We start from the raw sequence: 18,863 nt of genomic DNA on the forward strand, positions 1-18,863 counted from the left end.
GGTAGGAGAGATGGCCCAGCCTAAGCCCAGGGGAGGGAGGCAGGCAGAGCAGGTGTGAGGGATCGGCAGGAGGTGGGAGACTTGGGTCTGCTGGGGTCGGGTGCGGGGTGCACTCAGACGGCCGTCCAGCATCCAGCTGTACCCACAGACGCCGCATCATGCTGAGCTGCTGGGCGGGAGACCCCAAAGAGAGGCCTGCCTTCTCAGATCTGGTGGAGATCCTGGGGAACCTGCTTCAGGGCAGGGCCCAGCAGGTGAGGCCCCGACTCCCCCTGTCCTGCTGCAGCGACCTCTGGCCCCCAAGCCAGGGATCATCACATGGATGGTCAGAGCCCAACTTTCCCGCAGAGAGGCCCAGGCTGGTCCTCAGGGAGCTGGCAAGGAGCCCCCACCTCCTGGCAGAAGAGTGACATGTTCTTCTGCCTCCCCCTTTGCCCCTCTGCCCCCTGCACCCACCTCTGACTTATATCTCCCTCCCCCAGCTCAGGGCTGGCTCAGGGCAGCCTGAGACCTGGAGGAGGAGGCAGGGAGCTGCCTGCTGCCCCAGCCTCAGGGACTTGAGATGGGCACTTGGTGGCCAGTGCTGCCCAAGCTGAGGGTGGGAAGTACTGATGCTCGAGGCTGAGGGACAGCCAGGCTCTGGAACGAGGACGCTGTTATTATGCCTGCCTCCTCCTTAGATGGGGCACCTGGAAGGGCTGTGAGGAGAACTTGCCCAGCTCCTTTAGCCCTTGGAGCCCTTGAGAACAGCACTTGAAGGATCAGGAACTCTAGAAGTCCTGAGCGCAGGAGTAGGGGCAAAGTGGGGCCTGGGGGCCTCTGAACCTGGCTTTTTGTGCCATTCCTGCCAGGAAGATGAGGACTGTGTGGCTCCTTGTGGTTCTCAGAGCCCAGAGGAAGGCAGCTTCTTGCAGGCATCCACCACAGCCACGCACATCACAGAGATGGATGCTGACACAGAGGACAGCCCGCTGAGCCTGCACCAGCACAGCCTGGCCGCCAGGTCAGCCCCCCTCTTCAGATCCAAGGGTCCCCCGGGCAAGGGGAAAGCAATTTGGACATGTAAGTTTTATCCTCATCAGTCATCAAGGAAAAGCGAAGGACAAGGACTTAAGAGGCCATTGTTTATCAATTCAAAGAGCTGAGTGACAGCATCGCTGATGCCCCGGTGGGTGTGGTCAGTGTCGAGTCCTTCCAAGCCCATGTGGCCTCTCAACATTGCTTTTCTCCATGCCCCTCCGTTCTGCCCTCTGGCTTCCTCTGCTTGCCCACACTCCTAGGCCCTGAAAGGCCCTCCGCCATCAATTTCAAGGGAGCGCCCCTCTCAGGCACAACACCCTGGCCAGCTCCACCCTGTAAGGAAAGAAAATGCTGCAGGCAGGGAGAGGGGCGAGTTCCCAGGGACCCTGAGAATGGGGCTGGTCACTCACTAACCTTATTCAGGATTTAGAATGGAGCCTAAGTATCCAGAGTTTGGGGTCAGAGGCCAGTGAATATTCACATTCCAAGAAGGTCATATATCCACATTCGCATTGGTGCTGCTGAGAGAAGAGCTCGGGACTCTCCATGCCATCTTCCCCAGCAGAGAGCAAGCCGAGCCTGGGGAACAGCAACACCCAGCTGGGTGTGCCAGGTTCCTTCCACCAGCCCTGCTGTAGGCACTCGAATGTGCACACCCACGTACACGCGTGCAGGTCAGGCAGGGGCTTGTGACATCAGTACTGCCTGCCCTGCATAGGGTGGCCCATCCTGGAGGGAAGTCCTCCCCAAGTCTCTCTCCAGCTCCACGTCACGCCCAGGCCAGGTGCCCTCTGCTGCTTGCTTCCCACCTCCTCCCCAGCAGTGGCCTCAGGGAGGTTCGCTCGTCTTGCCTGGGAGCAGAGGCAAGACTCGGGGGCCTGGGGAGCCGTCTAGACCAGCCCCTGTACTCAGCCCCAGGCCTGGGGTCCTTCCCGAGAGGAGAGGGGTGCAGAAGGGAAGGTGGAGAGAGCATTCAGGAGGGGTGCTGGGCTGCACTTCTCAGCACTTGCCGTTTCCTCCCCACAGATATTATAACTGTGTGTCCTTTCCGGGATGCCCTGCCAGAGGCACTCAAACCCAAGGTTCCTCCAGGATGAAAACATTTGAGGAATTTCCCATGACCCCAACTACCTACAAGGCCATAGTGGTAAGTGGGATGCATGGGCCTGTTCCGCCGCCCCAGGTTAGGGCCGCTGGACTCCTTCCACAAGGAGCTGGATGTCAGGAAGTCCTGAGGCTCGTGGCAGAAGCCAGCTCAGCACAAGGAGCCCCGTGCCACCATGTCTCTGCTCCTTTCACTGTGCCCTCCTCACCCACCCAGGGCCTCCCCTCCCCAGCACCCAGCCTCTCTCTCTCAGCAAGGTAGAAACCCAGTGGAAAGTCAGCTCCTCCTTCTAGACGGTTCTCCTGGGATCGACCCAAGTCAGGGCCCCCCGTGGGTGGCCATCGGGCCCCGTGACCAGAGAGGAGAAGATGGGGTACTAGACTAGAAGTCTAGGGTAAGAGGCACGGGAAGACCACTCATGTTCCCAGATGTGGTCAAGCAGAGGAGACCTCTTACAGCTCAGTAAGGCTGGAGGCAATCGTCAGGCAATTGTGTAAAAGCACAGCCTTGTAGCCTCCATCCAGATGGGGCTAGGGTGAGTACAGGCCCAGGGGAGGCTGAGTACAGGGGTTGCGATGGGTGCCCTGAACCAGCGCCATGCCGACCCGAGCTCCCATCCCCAGGGTCAGATAAAGGCCTAGGGGGAGGGCCCCCCATCTTTGATGAGAGTGCGGTTCAGTCCCCCTCCACAGAAATTAAGACCACTCCAAGTCACACTGATTGTGACATAGCCCCACCAAACCTTGGAGGTATCTGAGGATCCTTTCTCTGTACTGTGAGCTGTCAGATTCTTTCTAGACTTCCCCTGTTTCTCCCGGTGCTCCTACTCTGCTGTGTCCTGAGCAGGTGTATGGCCGCCTTGTGTATCTCCCAACAGGGGCGTCCCAGTCTTGCCACCCTCTTGACTCATAGGGCGGGGCCCCGCCAGCCGCAGTTCCTCCCTCTGCGGCAGGGGCGTGAGACCCTGACCGACAGCCTCCGTGATGGAACGGAGGCCTGTTTCCCGCACGAAGGATGAGCGTCCAGGCAGCAGCGGGGCAGGTCTGAGGGGCAGCTGCCTACAGACGGGCCCTCTTGGGGCCCACCCACAATCTTGGTGTGATCTCTCTGCACAGGACAGCCAGACGGACAGTGGGATGGTGCTGGCCTCCGAGGAGTTTGAACAGCTGGAGAGCAGGCACAGAGAAGAGAGCAGGCTCAGGTAGGGCTTCTGGAGCCCGCTCCTGGCCAGGGCCCAGCGCGGGGAGCCTGATGTGCCTCTCACTCTCTTACCTGAAACTTTTCGTGTCTCCAAATTACCTTTTTGTGTGTTCAAGGCAGACCACACTGGAACTTGAGGATTTTGTCCACCAGCCTTCCCATAAGCCCCACCCCTCATCACTGTCCTGACCCAGCACCCTGGTGCTGGTCTCCAAAAACCTCCCTCCCCTTTGACAGATACTAGACAATAACCTCTTTGTGAAACCAAGAAACATCTGCTGTGTCCAATGGATGTAACACCCTTCCCCCAGCCAGGAGAGGCCACAGATCATGTGACTTAGAGCTGGCTGTTGTACTTCTTTGATGAGAATACAGTTACAGAGAAATCTTCCAGTGTGCTTGCATAGGGGGTGAGCTCCATAAACAATGACCTCCATTTTCCAAGAAGATACCTCCACTCTTTAAAAATAGATCTGAATATTTAAACTTTTAAGGGTATACATTAAATAGTTAAATGAGCACATATTTTTTTAAACTTTTGATCCATTTTTTTCAACTTCATTGGAACACACAATTCTTTTTTCACACAGCCATCTCTTAAAATCCAGGGGAAACTGCACATTAAAGATGGGTCTGGGCAATGGCCTAAGATACTCAGTTGCATATAAGCGAAGCACGTAAGTGAAGATTAGTGTCTTTCCTGTTTAACTTTTTATTTTGTATTGGGGTATAGCTGGCTAACAATGTTGTGATAGTTTCAGGTGAACAGTGAAGGGACTCAGCCATAAATACACATGTGTCCATTCTCCCCCAAACTCCCCTCCCGTCTAGGCTGCCACATAACATTGAGCAGAGTTCCATGTGCTATACAGTGCATCCTTGCTGCTTGCCATTTTAAATATAGCAGTGTATGCATGTCCATCCCAAACTCCCTAGCTGTCCCTTCCACACATCTTTGCCCTCAGCAGCTGTAAGTTCATCCTTTAAGTCTGTGAGTCTCCTTCTGTTTTGTATCAAGTCTTTTTGGATTCCACCCACATGTAAAGGATGTCATATGATCTTTGTCCTTCTCTGTCTGACTCACTTCATTCAGTATGTATGACAGTGTCTAGGCCTGTCCGTGTTGCTCCACCTGGCATTATTTCATTCTTCTTCATGGCTGAGTCATATTCCAGTGTATCTGTGCACCACATCTTTATCCATTCCTCTGTCAATGGACATTTAGGTCGCTTCCATGTCTTGGCTATTGTAAGCAGTGCTGCAATGAATATTGAGATGCATGCATCCTTTCAGATCATGTTTTTCTCTGGATATATGCCCAGGAGTTGGGATTGCAGGGCCATATGGTAGCTCTATTTTTTGTGTTATAAGGAACCTCCATACTGTTCTCCATAGTGACTCGATCAATTTACATTCCCACCAACAGTGAAGAAGGGCTTCCTTCTCTCCACACCCTCTCCAACGTTTATTCTTAGTGGTTTTTTTTGGTGATGGCCATTTTGACCAGTGTGAAGTGATAGCTCACTGTAATTTTTATTTTCATTTTTCTCATGGTTAGTGATATTGAGCATCTTTTCATGTGCCCCGTATCCAGCTGTACTTTTACTTATTTACTTTAGTAATCGACTTGCTCATACTTTAGTAATCGACTTGCTCATTGTTTAAATGATAGAACCTAAAATATTATATTAATATAAACAGTGCTCTCTTTTGCTTTTTACAGATCCTTTTGTGACACCTGTGTCTTTCAGGGACCCCTTTTGGGGTCATCTGGTGTAGTTTTCTTTGTCTTCTGCCTAGACTGTTTTTGAATCAATAGGTGTTATCATTGAATAGTTTACCCTAGACCACAGGTGTTAATTTGTATCACAGCAGGATAGTTGAGGTCATTCTTCACCTTTCTTGTAGGTATCATTAAGATCTCTGCAACTTAGCCAAATATCTGTTACCTTCCCAGCAGCCTGCAAAGGCATGTTTGCAGCACTGTGAACGCAGAGGTTCGTGGGGTCGCATGCCTGCAGATGACTGCTGTACCTCCAGCATGCATCTTGACCTCCTTCTTTGTTTTTATTGATTCTGTCACGTAACCTGTATGAGTAACCGAGTTTTGAAAAACTAATGCTTTTTACTTATTCAACAAAAATAGTTTCTGGCTAATTTTTCTTTACCAAACAGTTGTTTGTTTGTTTTCTAATCTCCCCAAAAAGTATTTCAGTAAGAGGATGAGCCAGAAGATGTTAACTCCTTAAATTCCAGTCTCCACACATCTTTCTAAAATCAGCACAGGAAACAAGACCTCTCAGAGCCCGTGACTGTGACATGAGCGAGGGAGAGACCCAGCTGTGTGTGAGCAGAGAACTCAGCAGCAGAACCAGCACAGCCATGCCCACAGCCTGGCCCAGGAGAGCTGTCTGGGAACTGCCCCCTGAGAGGGGACCATCAAGGTCCTTGGGACCATGGCCACACAGACAGGAGACTGCAGAGTGTGAGCACCAGGACAGCGGCCTTAGGAAGGCTCTGCTTCTGAAAGGACAGTGAGCAGGAGGGGAATGTGCATCTCAGGCGCCTAGTGGGGGAGAAGAGCCTTATATAAACAAGATTATATTAAGAGTTGAAAAGACAGTTACACACCCAAGGGTCTCTTCATTACAGAAACTGCATATTTTGATGGGAGCAACAGAGGACATTATTCTCTTCCCAGGTTCCCTTAGAAACACATCGTGATGGGCCACAAAGAGGTGTAGCCGGTCACTTGGCAAATGGAACATTCCCCAAACAGATGTAGAGGTGGGATGGAACGTACCTTGAAAGCATCTGTCAGGGAGAAGGAAGGAGTTTATCTCCTCTGTTCTTTCCTATCTTCTGTTAACCACTGGTTAGTACTCACCCTGTGGGAAGTTAACGCATCCTCACTTCAAGGTGACTCACCCAGTCCTTTCAGCGGCACTTGGGATGCCATGTGACTTAGGATCCCTGTGACATGGCAGTTCATCCAAGTCTAGGTGAAAGGGCGATCTGAAAGCGCTAGGCTTGTGGTTGGTCAGTATGGCTGCACAGCAGCAGCTGGGGAGGTGTCCAGCACTCCCTCTTAAGGGAGGGGCAAGTCCCCGCTGGTGATACAGCATGGGACGTGAATGGAGCCTTTGGAGAGAGGGATGCAGCTGGATTCAAGGTGTTATGCTGTTACAGTACTCCGGAATGAAGAAAGCTGCGGAGACACCTACATTCCTGGCCCTCCTGCCATAGGGTAGTTCAGTTCAGTCACCCAGTCGTGTCCGAATCTTTGCGACCCCATGGACCGCAGCATGCCAGGCTTCCCTGTCCGTCACCAACTCCCGGAGATTGCTCAAACTCATGTCCATCAAGTTGGTGAAGTCATCCAACCATCTCATCTTCTGTTGTCCCCTTCTCCTCCTGCCTTCAATCTTTCCCAGCATCAGGGTCTTTTCCAGTGAGTCAGTTCGTTGCATCAGGTGGCCAAAGTATTGGAGTTTCGGCTTCAGCATCCGTCCTTCCAATGAATATTCAGGACTGATTTCCTTTAGATGGACTGGTTTGATCTCCTTACGGTCCAGATCAAACCCATAAGGTAATCTCAGCCTGATAAGTATGAACAGAAAAAAATGAGCACTATCCATACAGTTATTATAAGAATAAAAAAGGAAATCAGAACTAAAACTTTTCAGTAGCCATAAACACTCCAAAAACAGCATGGAAAAACTGTGATACAACACAGCGGCATAAATCATAATGAAATAAGTAGCTGCACTATGAATCATAAATTCAAAAATTCAGAATAAAAAGGGACAAAGTGTGACAATATCAAATGGGAGCCGACTAAATTTATGGAAGGAATTGAAATAAAAGACAAATCCTCTCAAAAGTGAAGAGCAGAGTGCCCAAGGGACAATTGAATATGATCAGACTTGCAGTGGAGGGCACATTTGATAGATATGAAAAGAGGTCGAGAATAAATCAAGAGATCTAAAGGGTCAGAAGGAATGTGAAAATTTTAGAAGTTAAATAGAAAACTCTCGCATATGTAAAACTGGTGTCTCTGAAGAAGAAAAATGCCAACAGTGAAATAGAACTAATATTTATTTTTTTTGAATGTCTACTTTTATTTTGTTACCTTTATGATCTTTTTTTTGTAATTTTTTATTTTTTTAATTTTAAAATCTTTAATTCTTACATGAGTTCCCAAACATGAACCCCCCTCCCTAGAACTAATATTTAAATATGTAATTCAAGATAATGCTCTTAAATAAAAGGAGACCAAATCTACATGTTAAAAGGGTACCTGGAAAAACTGGTCCAAAAAGAGTAAACTCTGAGACATTTCCTAGTTGAAGTATCAGGTTCAGCTAGAGATAAACATTCAGGTAAAACATCAAGTCACCAAAAAAAGAGAGAAAGAGAGAGAGATTGAAGCATCAGGCTTTTCAATAGCACCATGCAAAGCAAAAGCAATGAAACAAACTTGCAGAAATCTCAAAGAAAATGAGTGCTAAGGAGGGGGAATCACTGGGCCATCGGTGAGGCAGGAGGGAACCGGTGAGGCAGGAGGGGACCGGAAGCTGCAGGGCCTTCTCGGCCAGGGGCAGAAGCTTGGACTTTATTCAGAGAGTGAGTTGTAGTGAACAAGTTGTGTTGAAGGGTGTGACTTGAAGGATCTCTGAAGGCTGGCCTGTAGGGAGGCATGAGTGGGAGAAAACAGATGTGCCAGGGCAGTACAGAGCGCACGGTGGTGGCAGCTCACTCTAAAGGCGCATTTCAGCGCGGAAAGGACAGGACTGCCGAGTGGGCTGGATGTGAGGGGTGAGGGAAGGGGAGAAGGAAAGGAAGACACCTGGGTGCTTGAGACGCTAAATCAACGTTGGTGCCATTTACAGAGATGAGCAAGACTGGGAGAGAAGCAGGTTTGGAGGGATGGAGTCGGGCTTTCTCCATTGTCCCGCGCCCAGGCACGACAAGGAACGTTCTGGTGTTTGCCGGCAGGCACATTGCTTTGTTTTTCTATTTAAGTCAAATCTGCGTGTGTTTCCATTGGCTTTGCTTGTTGCTCTGGTTGTTTCTGGTGATTCCAGTCAGACCCGAACACAGTTCCAATTGTTCTTCGTTTCTGACTGATGTCACCTTCCTGTCTCGGCAGCTGTAAAGGCCCCGGCAGGAATGTGAGCGTGACCGCGGCACACCTCGACCCCCAAGGGAGGCGGCGGCCCGACCCTGGGCCCCAGGGCCAGGAGTTCTACAACAGCGAGTACGGGGAGCTGGCGGGGCCCCCGGAGGAGAGCTCCAGCACCCCAGCCGCCCGAGCGCCCTTCTTCACAGACAGCAGCTACTAAAGCAGCTTCGGACAAGCCACCCTGGACCCTGGGCTCTAACAGTGGGTTGGGGGTCACGCCTGGCCAGTGAACAGAGGGCTAGAGACCCAGGCTGGAAGCTTGTCTCATCTAATTTGGGCCAGGAGACATTTCTTCCTCCTTAGCTAGGAAGAGCAAAACCCAGGCTCCAGCGTTCCCTTCAATTCCATCAGCATGCCTGCCCAGGACACCCTGCAGATCCCTGGGGCCCTCCTCTCTTTCAGACTCAGATTCCACTTGGTTCAACACCCACAGAGGCCAGCTCTGGGCTGGGCACTCTCATAGGAAATATCTCTTTGGGTGCCTCTCTCAGCATGATAGATGGTGTGATCCCTGACTTCTGATGAGAAATATGGGAATAACATAATAGTCGAGGTTGAAGTGTGGTCTCCCAGCCCTGCCCCGTCCCATGGGAATGGCTTTCTTCATTTGCCTCTCCAAGGCTCAGAGAAGGTGCCATATTTCCAACTCAAAGCAAAAAATGAGAAATTTGAGTGGAGAGGAATGGAGATCTCCTTTCCTTAGCTGACCAAGCAGCTCAGAGTAGCCATCTCTGCAGTCCCAAACCAGTTACAGCAGCCTTCTCCTGAGTGCTGAGAACTATTCAACATTTTTTTTTTCATTAGAATTTCAGAGGCTATTTGAGCTGCTGTGAAAATTTTACTTTTAAAAACTTCAGTCTGAAGGGAACCCAGGAAAGGTGTTTCTGAATCTGGAAAATTCTTGCCTCTGACACCCAGTCAACTGCTGGCATAAAAGACCCCACTGTGGCTGCCACCTCTTTCTGGAGAAGGCCCCCAGCCATACCTGCCTGGTCCAGAATTGGAAGAGTCATCTGATTGTCTAGAGCTGCCCATTGGAAAGCCACCTGGTTCTTCCCTCTGGGGCCTGGATCTGCTACCCAAGGCACCGCCCAAGCTGTGAACATCCTTATGAGAGCCAAATACTATGGGTTCCTTAAGAAAGGCTTTGGGGCTGGCCCAGAGGACCCACCAGTATTGCTGTATACCAGGAGGCAATCCACAGATGTCCCTACACCCCCATGGAGGCCCCTGTCTCCTGCCCCCTGGTCTGTACCTGACATCAGTGGTCTGGAAGGTCAAGCCTCTGCTGCCACAGAACAGTGGAGGGCCCTCTGGAGGCTGGACCATTCCGCACTGCCTGGCCACCCACACCCCAGGAGAAAGACCCTCATCCCTAGTATCACGGAGGTTGACACCCCGCTCCCCACCACGAGACGCTTGCAGGACAGGCGGCCGTGCAGTGAGCAGGGGCATGCCCGGCAGGAACCACCGCCACCCCCCACCACCACGTTGTACATTGTTCCTTTAAGATACATTGACTGTAAGTGTGGCTGTAACCCTAACTGTCCCCAGGTGATATCCTTCTCCCCTGATATCACCTGCTTGTGAGACCTGGGTCTCAGGTTTACCTGGTTGAAGTCCAGAGGGCGTTTCCATCAGAGAAGCATCTCAAGGACTTTCGTGCAGTGGCCCAGGCCCAAGACCCCTCCTGACACGTGTCCACCCATGCTCCTGCCACATAACTGCACACACAAAAATGTACTGAGAAGAAAGCCTCCCCCTGCCCCTTGCAGGACATATGCTCCAAAAAGATAAAGTATTTAACAAAAAATAATAATAAATGTGATGCCAGTCTTGAGTTACAGTGAATAGAGTCTCAGCTAAATTCCAGATCTCTGTTAAGATTGTATTCTAGCCTTCCTCCCACCTGATCGTCAGCCCTACAAGGCCACTGGACAGGCCATGCAAAGGAAACGGCAGCAGAGGCAGCCCATGCCCCCTTTCTCTGCCCAAAACGCTGCTATTGTTCAGTCAATCAGTTGTGTTTGACTCTTGGCCACCCTGTGAACTACAGCATGCCAGGCTCTCCTGTCCCTCAGTATCTCCAGAGTTTGCTCAAACCCATGTCCACTGAGTCAGTGATGTCATCCAACCATCTCATCCTCTGTTACCCACTTCTCCTCTTGCCCTCAGTCTTTCCCAGCATCAAGGTCTTTCCAATCAGTCAGTTCTTCACATCAGGTGGCCAACGTATTGAAACTTCAGCTTCAGTATCAGTCCTTCCAATGAATATTCAGGGTTGATTTTCTTTAGGATTGACTGGTTTGATCTCCTTGCAGACCAAAGGACTCTCGAGAGCCTTCTCCAACACCACAGTTCGAAAGCATCAATTCTTCAGCACTCAGCATTCTTTATGGTCCAACTCTCACATCCATACGTGACTATGTAGAAAACCATAGCTTTGACTATATGGATCTTTGTCAGCAAAATGATGTCTCTTTTTAATATACTGTCTAGGTTTGTCATAACTGTTATTCCAAGGATCAAGCGTCTTTTCATTTCGTGGCCGCAGTCACTGTCCTCAGTGACTTTGGAGCCCAAGAAGATGAGATCTGACACTGTTTCCACTTTTTCCCCATCTGTTTGCCATGAAGTGATGGGACCAGATGCCATAATCTTTGTTTTTTGAATGTTGAATTTTAAGCTAGCTTTTTCACTCTGCTGGGGAGTCCCCCAAAGCCGCCAGCAGAGGGCGCTGGAAGCACTGGGACACTGGGACTCAACTCCACTCACTGAAGAGGTGCCTAACTTAGCTTCTGAGAGCTAAGCATGGGCACTCCTCAAATATTTACTTTATCAATAAAGTGGCAGCATTTTGTCCTCACCTACTAAAACCCAATGCTACTTCAGGCTGTGAACTCTGATGGCCCACGGACTTGAGAACATAGCCCAAGCTCAGTCCTTGCAGTCACCTCCCCAAGTCTCACCTGCCCCCTCCAGAAACAGCCTGTGAACATCTCCATCACAGCCCACAGATGAGGACAGGACAGAACAGGACGGGTGAAGGGTGCATCCGGGATGACCTAGGACATGCCTGAACTTCAAGATCGGGGGATTCTGACCCCAACTTCAGTCTCCACCCAGAGAGATGAACTCGTGTCAGGAGAGTGTGGCAGGGCCCTCCATAGCCCTGCCCTGGGATGTTTGCGTGATTTCACGGGTGGCATAGTAGTGACTTTAGATTGGTGTGTAACCCTGGCCTTCTGGACACAGCCTCAGAAGGCATACCAGGAAGGGCTAGACCAGTAGCAATGCTAAAGGCTCAGGAAGGAAAGTGGGCCATGTCCCATGGACGCAGCTGCCAGCCCAGCGGACACCTCGGGAGCAGACCAAGGCCCAGAAAGATCAGGAGCCAGAAGCCAGCCTGTGGCCGGGCCCTGGTCATTTACCCTGTTCAGACTTCTCTCATTCCTCAGGGATGCCTGCACCCCTAGAGGTGATGCCCACTGTCCCAGCCTTGTTTGCCTCTCCCATGGACAGAGTGCCTCCCCACAAAGGCAGCTTTTGGTGGTACTGAGCTTGCTGTTATTTTTACCTCTATAATAATCCTTAACATGGATACAGAAAAGACTTCCATTGAGTTTGGACATTTTAACTTTATAATATCATTGGTTGAATTTAGCCACTCTTCCTTGGTGAATGTCTCAACCTAGGAGTCAGCCATCCAGATGCCTGCCTGGTTACCCAGCCCAAAGTGCCCACATGTGGCGGAAGCCAGTGTCCCGTCTGTGCCCAGTTCCAATTTGGGCTGCCCTTGTGGGCCTCTTTGGTGCCACCCGGGCTGCATGCTCAGGGCTGCACGGCATGTCCCTAGAGCACCAGAGACTCGGTATGAATCGGAGCACAGCCAGCAGGGTACTGTCAGGGAGCATCTCACCAGGCAACAGTATTCCCACCTCTTGACCCCTCAGCCCCTCCCACTTCCTGGAAGCTTCTCTTCTCTCAGGCCCCAGCCCCTTACAGGGTGCCCACTCACTCCGTCGTCCCCCCTCCTCCCCTCCCCAGGCTCACACTCCTGCTCATTTCTACCAGAGAGTCATGAGTCACCTCCTTTAGGAGGAATCAGGCCAAGGGTACACTTGAGTGTCCCTTGATTCTGCAGTAATGTCACCACTGCTCCTTAGCATCGGTCCCTGCTCTGAGCCGCACATCGTCCTAGGCCCTGGAACGCGGCAGAGTCTCTTTCCCCACAGTCCCCACTGTAAGGAGTGACATGTGGGCAGAGCTTTGCAAGGGAGGAAGATTGATGTTGAAGGCCTTGAGTCAGAAGAAAAGAGGGATCTGGAGAGGTGGGTGGAGGTGAGGCGCAGAGACTGACAGGAGCCCGCCCTATGGGCCTAGCAGCCCAAAATGAAGTTTAGAGAAAGCGGCAACAATCTTCGACTTCCATGCATGCTCTATGAAGCACACCTCTTAGAGGAGCAAAACAGGACCCCCCGGGAGCTGGGTGACACCCTGGTGGGGAGAGGCTGGGCTGCACCAGAGTGATCTGTGAGTGGCAGGAGAGGAGAGCTTTGGAAGATGCCAGAAGGGCAGAGGAGTTCCACTCTTAGGAGGGTCCTTATCCAGGCTAGATATGCAGAAAAATCCCTTTTCCTAAGTGGACTTCTATAAGAGCCAGTCCTAAACCTGCTCTACCCACACTGCCTGAGGCCCAGGGCATTCTCAGTCCAAGAACCCAAGTGCCAGGGGAAGAGCCACAAGGACAAGAGAACAATGGGGACATGGGGCCTGACACCACACAGGAAGGGGACTTCCTGACTTCCTCGGGTCTGGGCAGGGGCCAGCGTCCCAATGGGAGAAGAAATAGTTGAGAAAAGAGGGGAGAGCAGTATTGGAAGCACCCAGGACTTGCTGGATGGAGTGGCAATGCTGGGCTCCTGGGGAGACAGAGGGACACCCGAGTGGGTCGGCCAGGATGCCCAGCCCTGTCAGCGCCCTCAGACATACAGGACCCATGAACTCAGTGTTCACTGTCTGCAGGGGGAACCCAGAAAGCAGCTCTAAACTTCACAGACACTGGCCTCCCTCACCCCCACGTGGATCCCTAGGGCCGCTTGTCTTTAGCAGTGCCATGCCAACTCTTGAGGCCGGGCACTCAGCCCAGATAATCCGCTGGAGACAGTGCCTGAGGCACTAGCCGGTGCCCATGTCGTGGGGTCCACCCCGCCAGATGCCCACATGCAGGTTCATAGCGGGAACTGCAGCATTGCCAGGATGGAGGCCTGCCCCTCGGTGCCCCTGAGTGGGGCCCGGGTGCCTTGAGCCACCGGGCAGAGAGTCTGGGTCAGGCTGCTCTGCAGGCTTCTTGCAGCAGAGAGTGGCGACCCACGGCACCCTGAGGCTGGGTGGCCCTGGGCCAGGCCCTGCCCCTTTGGGCATTGGTCTCTTATTTGTGAGTTGCTACATTGCCACCTTGATGGTGAGATGGTGGTGATGGTAACAATTTAACTGCCCCTAGGAGTGACCACACTGAGGAGGAAGCCCTGCCCTCACCAAGTCATGTCCTTCAAAGCAACAGTAATTCAGCTTGGAAAGACCCTGTCTGCAGTGGTACCCAACACCAACACCTCCCCTGCATCGGTTCACTCTCCTGCTCATCATCCAGATACCCACTGTGCCATCCACCCACCCATCTGTCCGTCCATCCATCTGTCCACACCCATGCATGCATCCATCCCTCTATCCATGGATCTGTCTATCCATACATGTGCGTGTGCGTGTGTGTGTGTGCGTGTGTGCGTGTGTGCGCGTGTGTGTGCGTGTGTGCGTGTGTGCGTGTGTGTGTGTTAGTCGCTCAGCCATGTCCAACTCTTTGCAACTCCATGGACAGTAGCCTGCCAGGCTTCTCTGTCCAAGGAATTTTGCAGGTAAGAATATTGGAGTGGGTTGCCCTTTCCTTCTCCGGGAGATCTGCCCAGCCCAGGGATCAAACCCAGGGATTAAACCAGGGATTAAACCCAGGTCTCCCGCATGGCATGTGGATTCTTTACCGTCTGAGCCATCAGGGAAGCCCCGTATCCACATACAAACATACATCCATTTCCACACCTATCCCCCCATGGCAGAATAAACGGGAACTAAGCCGCCACAAATACCCCATCAGGAATCACAGAGACTTTGAGGGTGGCAGCCACAGGATGGGGGCAGAGTTATTCTCAGCTAGTTGGTTAGGGCTTCATTAGGAGAATAGACATGGGAGGTGGAAAAGCCTATTTTTAGGAGGATTAGGGTCAAGATGACCTTAATAGAAGAAAATGTATCGCTTGTATGAGACCAAACGGGCACCTTCTGGAAGTCAGTGAGCCTCCTCTGAGGATATGCTAGAGCAGCTGGGTACAGCCACCACTGCGAGTGAGTCGCCCCTGGCCTGGTACACAGCGGAATGAGAGCACCTCTGTCTCTTTAGATCCAGGTGGAAACCCCTTTACTTCCCAGCTGTAGCCAGAGGGGGCAAAGTTTGTCATCAGCCCAGTGCAGGGGAAGGGGGGTAGAGGTGAGGGATACTGACAGGGAAACACAAAGGGGCTAAGGGAAGAATTCAGAGAGGTTGGAGAGACGGAACTGAGGGCTTTGGAAGGTGATAAGGCAGCATCTTTGAAAGCCTCAGTCAGCCTCCATGGGACACAAGGTCCAGTTAGACAGGTCAAAATGTCTCCCAGGGTGATGTCCGTCAGAGCTGGTTTGTGTGGATCAGTACAGTCAGGCATGGACCCCTAGAAGGGAGTCTGCCCACCCTGGGCACTGACGGATATCATGCTTCCCTCCATGGCCTGTGAGAGATGGGAATAACAGAGGGATTCCTATCAAGCCCTTGGGTTTGAAGCTGTTGAATAAGCTTCAGAGAGTCCTCACTTTGGAATGGCAGGGAGTGCATCTCTGTATGGGTGGGCTCTGGGCTGGGACATTCCTCGGGGCTCGATCCACCAACTCCCATTGCTCAGCTGGCGGGTGGCTGCTCCCAGCCCCTGTGTGTAGAGGCAGCTCAAGGTGCTAGTCAGCGGGGGACCTTGCAGTCCTGAGCGGCACTAGAAGGCATAAGGAGAGACCAAGGAGACCCTGCAGACACACCTGGAACTGGCTGCAGACCCCTGGCAGGTCACCAGCATTCTCTGAGCTGCCTTTCTTCTGATTCACAAGGGTGATGCCACTCCACGTAAGGAACCACTGCTGACAGTATCTTCAGTCCACGAATTGTAGGATCCCACTAGCTCAGGCTGAAACAGGCAAACTGGACTTAATTATGCAGGACACAGCTTGGCCACTTGGAGCAGTGCAACACTGGCCCTGAGGACAGAGGCTTGTCCCCCTAGCCTGAAATAGTGTCTGAGGTTTGGTACTGCTGGCTGCCAGACACCTAGCTGAAAAGGCAGAATTTCATTCTTTGCTTAAGCCATAGCCCATCACTTTAACCAGTGCAGTGTACCCCTTTCACACAGCAAAACCACGTGGATGGCAGCTGACCCTGTCCACCCTCCCCACAGCAGGACTCTGAGAGAAGGTGGGCCTTGCACAGGGGAGGGGAAGACGGAAGTAGTTGAAGGAGCCAGATAAATATTGACCCAGGGGAAGGTGCCCATGGAGGCAGGAATAGACAGGCTGGCGACATAGTCCAGAGCCCAGGGCCCGGATGAATGAGTAGGAGGAAGAGGGAGGAAACAAAAGTGGGTGTTGGCAGAGATTCAAGGTGTGACCTTGGGGAAGACCACGCAGCTCCAAGCCCAGCAAGCCTTCTGCTCTGGCCCTCCCCCACCGACTTACCATCAGCTGCTCCGACCTGTACAAGGAAGAACCCTGAAGCCTTGCTGGGATGGCCTCATCTGGGCTCCCAGGAGGGCCCTGGGCATGACTGCCTGAGTCGTGGTGACTACTCAGGACAAGAGAGGGAGGGATCTTCTCCTGGCTGGTTGGTGTGGCAAGTCCTGGCCCACGAGGACATCCCTAGGAGGGGAGAGGGGGGCCATAAGGGCAGGGGGAGTCTCTGAGACCAGGCTATGGCAAAGGGGCCTCAAGACCCTGGAAACCAACTCAAGACTGCCCTTCCATCCCCACCTTCCTTGGGAAAGGAGCACCATGGAATGAGGCAAGGCACCGTGGGGGCTGTTTCCAGGCTGGTATGTGCACTGGATTCAGAGACTGACGCAGGAGTTTATACTTGAGGAGCATCACAGATATTAGGAGACTACACCCCAGTGAGTTATTGTAAAAAAAAAACCTGTGGGCATCAAGAACCCTCCAGTGATGTACAGTAACCAAGGCTCCAGCTGCCCACTGGTGTGAAAGGCGAAGCTGGGTTAGGGCTGACCCTGACCCTAACCCTCAGTGAGAAGTGGAACTGTTGTCCATAATCTGTTCCAGTTTGCTTAATAATTTACTTAGCCAGATTCTCAGACAGGGCCCAGAAACACAGATGCTGGTCTAACAGAAAGAGAATGAGAAGAGAGTGAGGGATCTCTTGGACCTCAGGGGCAGGGAGTGGCTTGCAAGCTAGCCCCAGCCCAGTGTGAAGGAGCCACTGGTCCCTGTCACAACACAGGGACCCCTGCCAGGTGCCCTTTCCAGGGGTTTGCTGAAGTCAGAGCCGCAGAGGAGGCCCAGGCAGAGGCGGCTGCACGAGCCTCTCAGCTCCCTGCGGAAGCGCTCTGTCTGAGCGCCTGGCTCCCGGGTCTGGTTAGTCCCAGTCTGCCTCAGCCCCCAAATTTGGTGTTTGAACTGCACCCGGGACTGCCCAGGTGCCCAGGACAGGCTGGTCATGTCATCTGCAGGAGGGGCATCTCTGTGTCACCCCAGCCCTCTGCCAGCAGGAGGAAGGCGTGCACGATCCAGATCCGGGAGGCCCAGGTGGATGCTGATATCTTCTGCTCACCTCTGCACCCTCACCCTGAGCCAAGTGGGCTTCCAATATCCCTCTGAGCACCCTCTACAGACTTGATGGGGATGTCATGCAGAGCCTGAAGGATGAGGTGGCCTTAGAAGTTTCCCCAAAATATCCAGCTTCTAATTCCTGAACCTCTGAATGTTACCTTATGTGGAAAAAGACTCTCAGCATATCTGATGAAGTTAATTACCTGGAAATAAGGATATTATCTTGGATTATACAATGAGCCCTGAATGAAATCACATATAAGTCTTCTAAGAGGGAGGCAGAAATGTATCTCTCTCTCCACACACATATAAAAGGAAGGGGCAGTGTGATCATGTGTGATCACTCAGATACTGGAGTGGTGTGGCCACAAGCTGAGGAATGCTGGCAGCCACCATGTGGGGAGAGAGCAAACTGACCAACATGGCGTGTTCAGGCTCTCTCACCTAACATTTTGTAAACAATGACTATGTAACAGCTGAGATCATTTGTAGTACTGCCAATGAGCATCGTGAGGTGCTCACTTGGTCACGGGCTACTTTGTGTTGTAGGGATATATGAGCTCCACCTAGAAAGCAGTGGCGTTTACTGCTGTTTCATGGCTGTGTCCCTTGGTTCAGCCACTAGAGGAGAGAATATAGTGTGTCTACCGCTATGGTACTGCGTCAGCCAGGAGAGAATAAACGTGTCTGCAGTTCTTACGGCTCTTCAAGTCTTTTTCCAGACTCTTAGCTCGTGCCTTGCCTACCCTGGGTTCAGCAAGCAGTGCACACAGTGAGATACAGTGAGACAATTGGCATCACAAACAGGATCAGCCATACAATAGGCAGTCAGCAGAATACCCAGCATGTAGGGGAGCCTGAGGCTCCGCTGGATGGAGGAAGCCAGTGGCCACCGTATAGCACGTGGTGCCATGTGGCTGTGATTCTCTCAGTGTGGGCTCTGGTGGAAGACTGGGAAGCAGTGAACAGGCGTTACAGGTGGTGAGTTCCCACTTGCCGAACAAGAACGCATGGGCCGCTGCTGGCACTGTGGGGTGGACTTTCCTGACTGACCTGAAGGCAAATATGGATCATGCCCTATGTGTTGCCATGTTAGTGCATGACGTGCAGAGACGTTTGGAAGAACTAGAGTAACGTATATAAGCATTACAGCAAGAACCCTGTGGCACTGAAGAACCCAGCATCTCTGACAGCAAGGCGGTAAGTGACGGTGATGATGAACGTTATGAGACTGAGGGTTCCCACTTGGCAGAGAGGCCCATTGTGCAGCAAAAAGTGAAGCGTGAGCACCTTATGGCCCAGGAGGGGCATCCTCAAGGGGCACCAATGTGACTGAGTTCATGACGTATCATCTATATACTCAGGAGGAATTGGTCGACTTGGGTAAGCAGTTTTGGCAAAAAGCAAGGGGAAACCTCAGCAGCTTGCCTTTTGAGATTCTGGAAC

The 18,863-nt window shown here is 52.0% G+C and overlaps 1 protein-coding gene across 2 annotated transcripts in view; it reads left to right on the forward strand.

Moving 5' to 3' along the window:
* Positions 1 to 10,361, forward strand: part of FLT4 (fms related receptor tyrosine kinase 4) — a 41,332-nt gene extending 30,971 nt beyond the window's left edge. For both annotated transcript variants that reach the window (XM_069588949.1, XM_069588950.1), the window contains exons 26-30: positions 149 to 254; positions 852 to 1,003; positions 2,047 to 2,167; positions 3,241 to 3,326; positions 8,478 to 10,361. In XM_069588949.1, the coding sequence (XP_069445050.1) occupies positions 149 to 254; positions 852 to 1,003; positions 2,047 to 2,167; positions 3,241 to 3,326; positions 8,478 to 8,670 (658 nt within the window). In that variant the 3' untranslated portion in view covers positions 8,671 to 10,361. The remainder of the gene's footprint in view (positions 1 to 148; positions 255 to 851; positions 1,004 to 2,046; positions 2,168 to 3,240; positions 3,327 to 8,477) is intronic.
* The last annotated feature ends 8,502 nt before the right edge of the window (positions 10,362 to 18,863 follow it).

This window comes from Ovis canadensis, chromosome 5 (genome assembly GCF_042477335.2).
Source record: "Ovis canadensis isolate MfBH-ARS-UI-01 breed Bighorn chromosome 5, ARS-UI_OviCan_v2, whole genome shotgun sequence".
Lineage (NCBI taxonomy): Eukaryota > Metazoa > Chordata > Mammalia > Artiodactyla > Bovidae > Ovis > Ovis canadensis.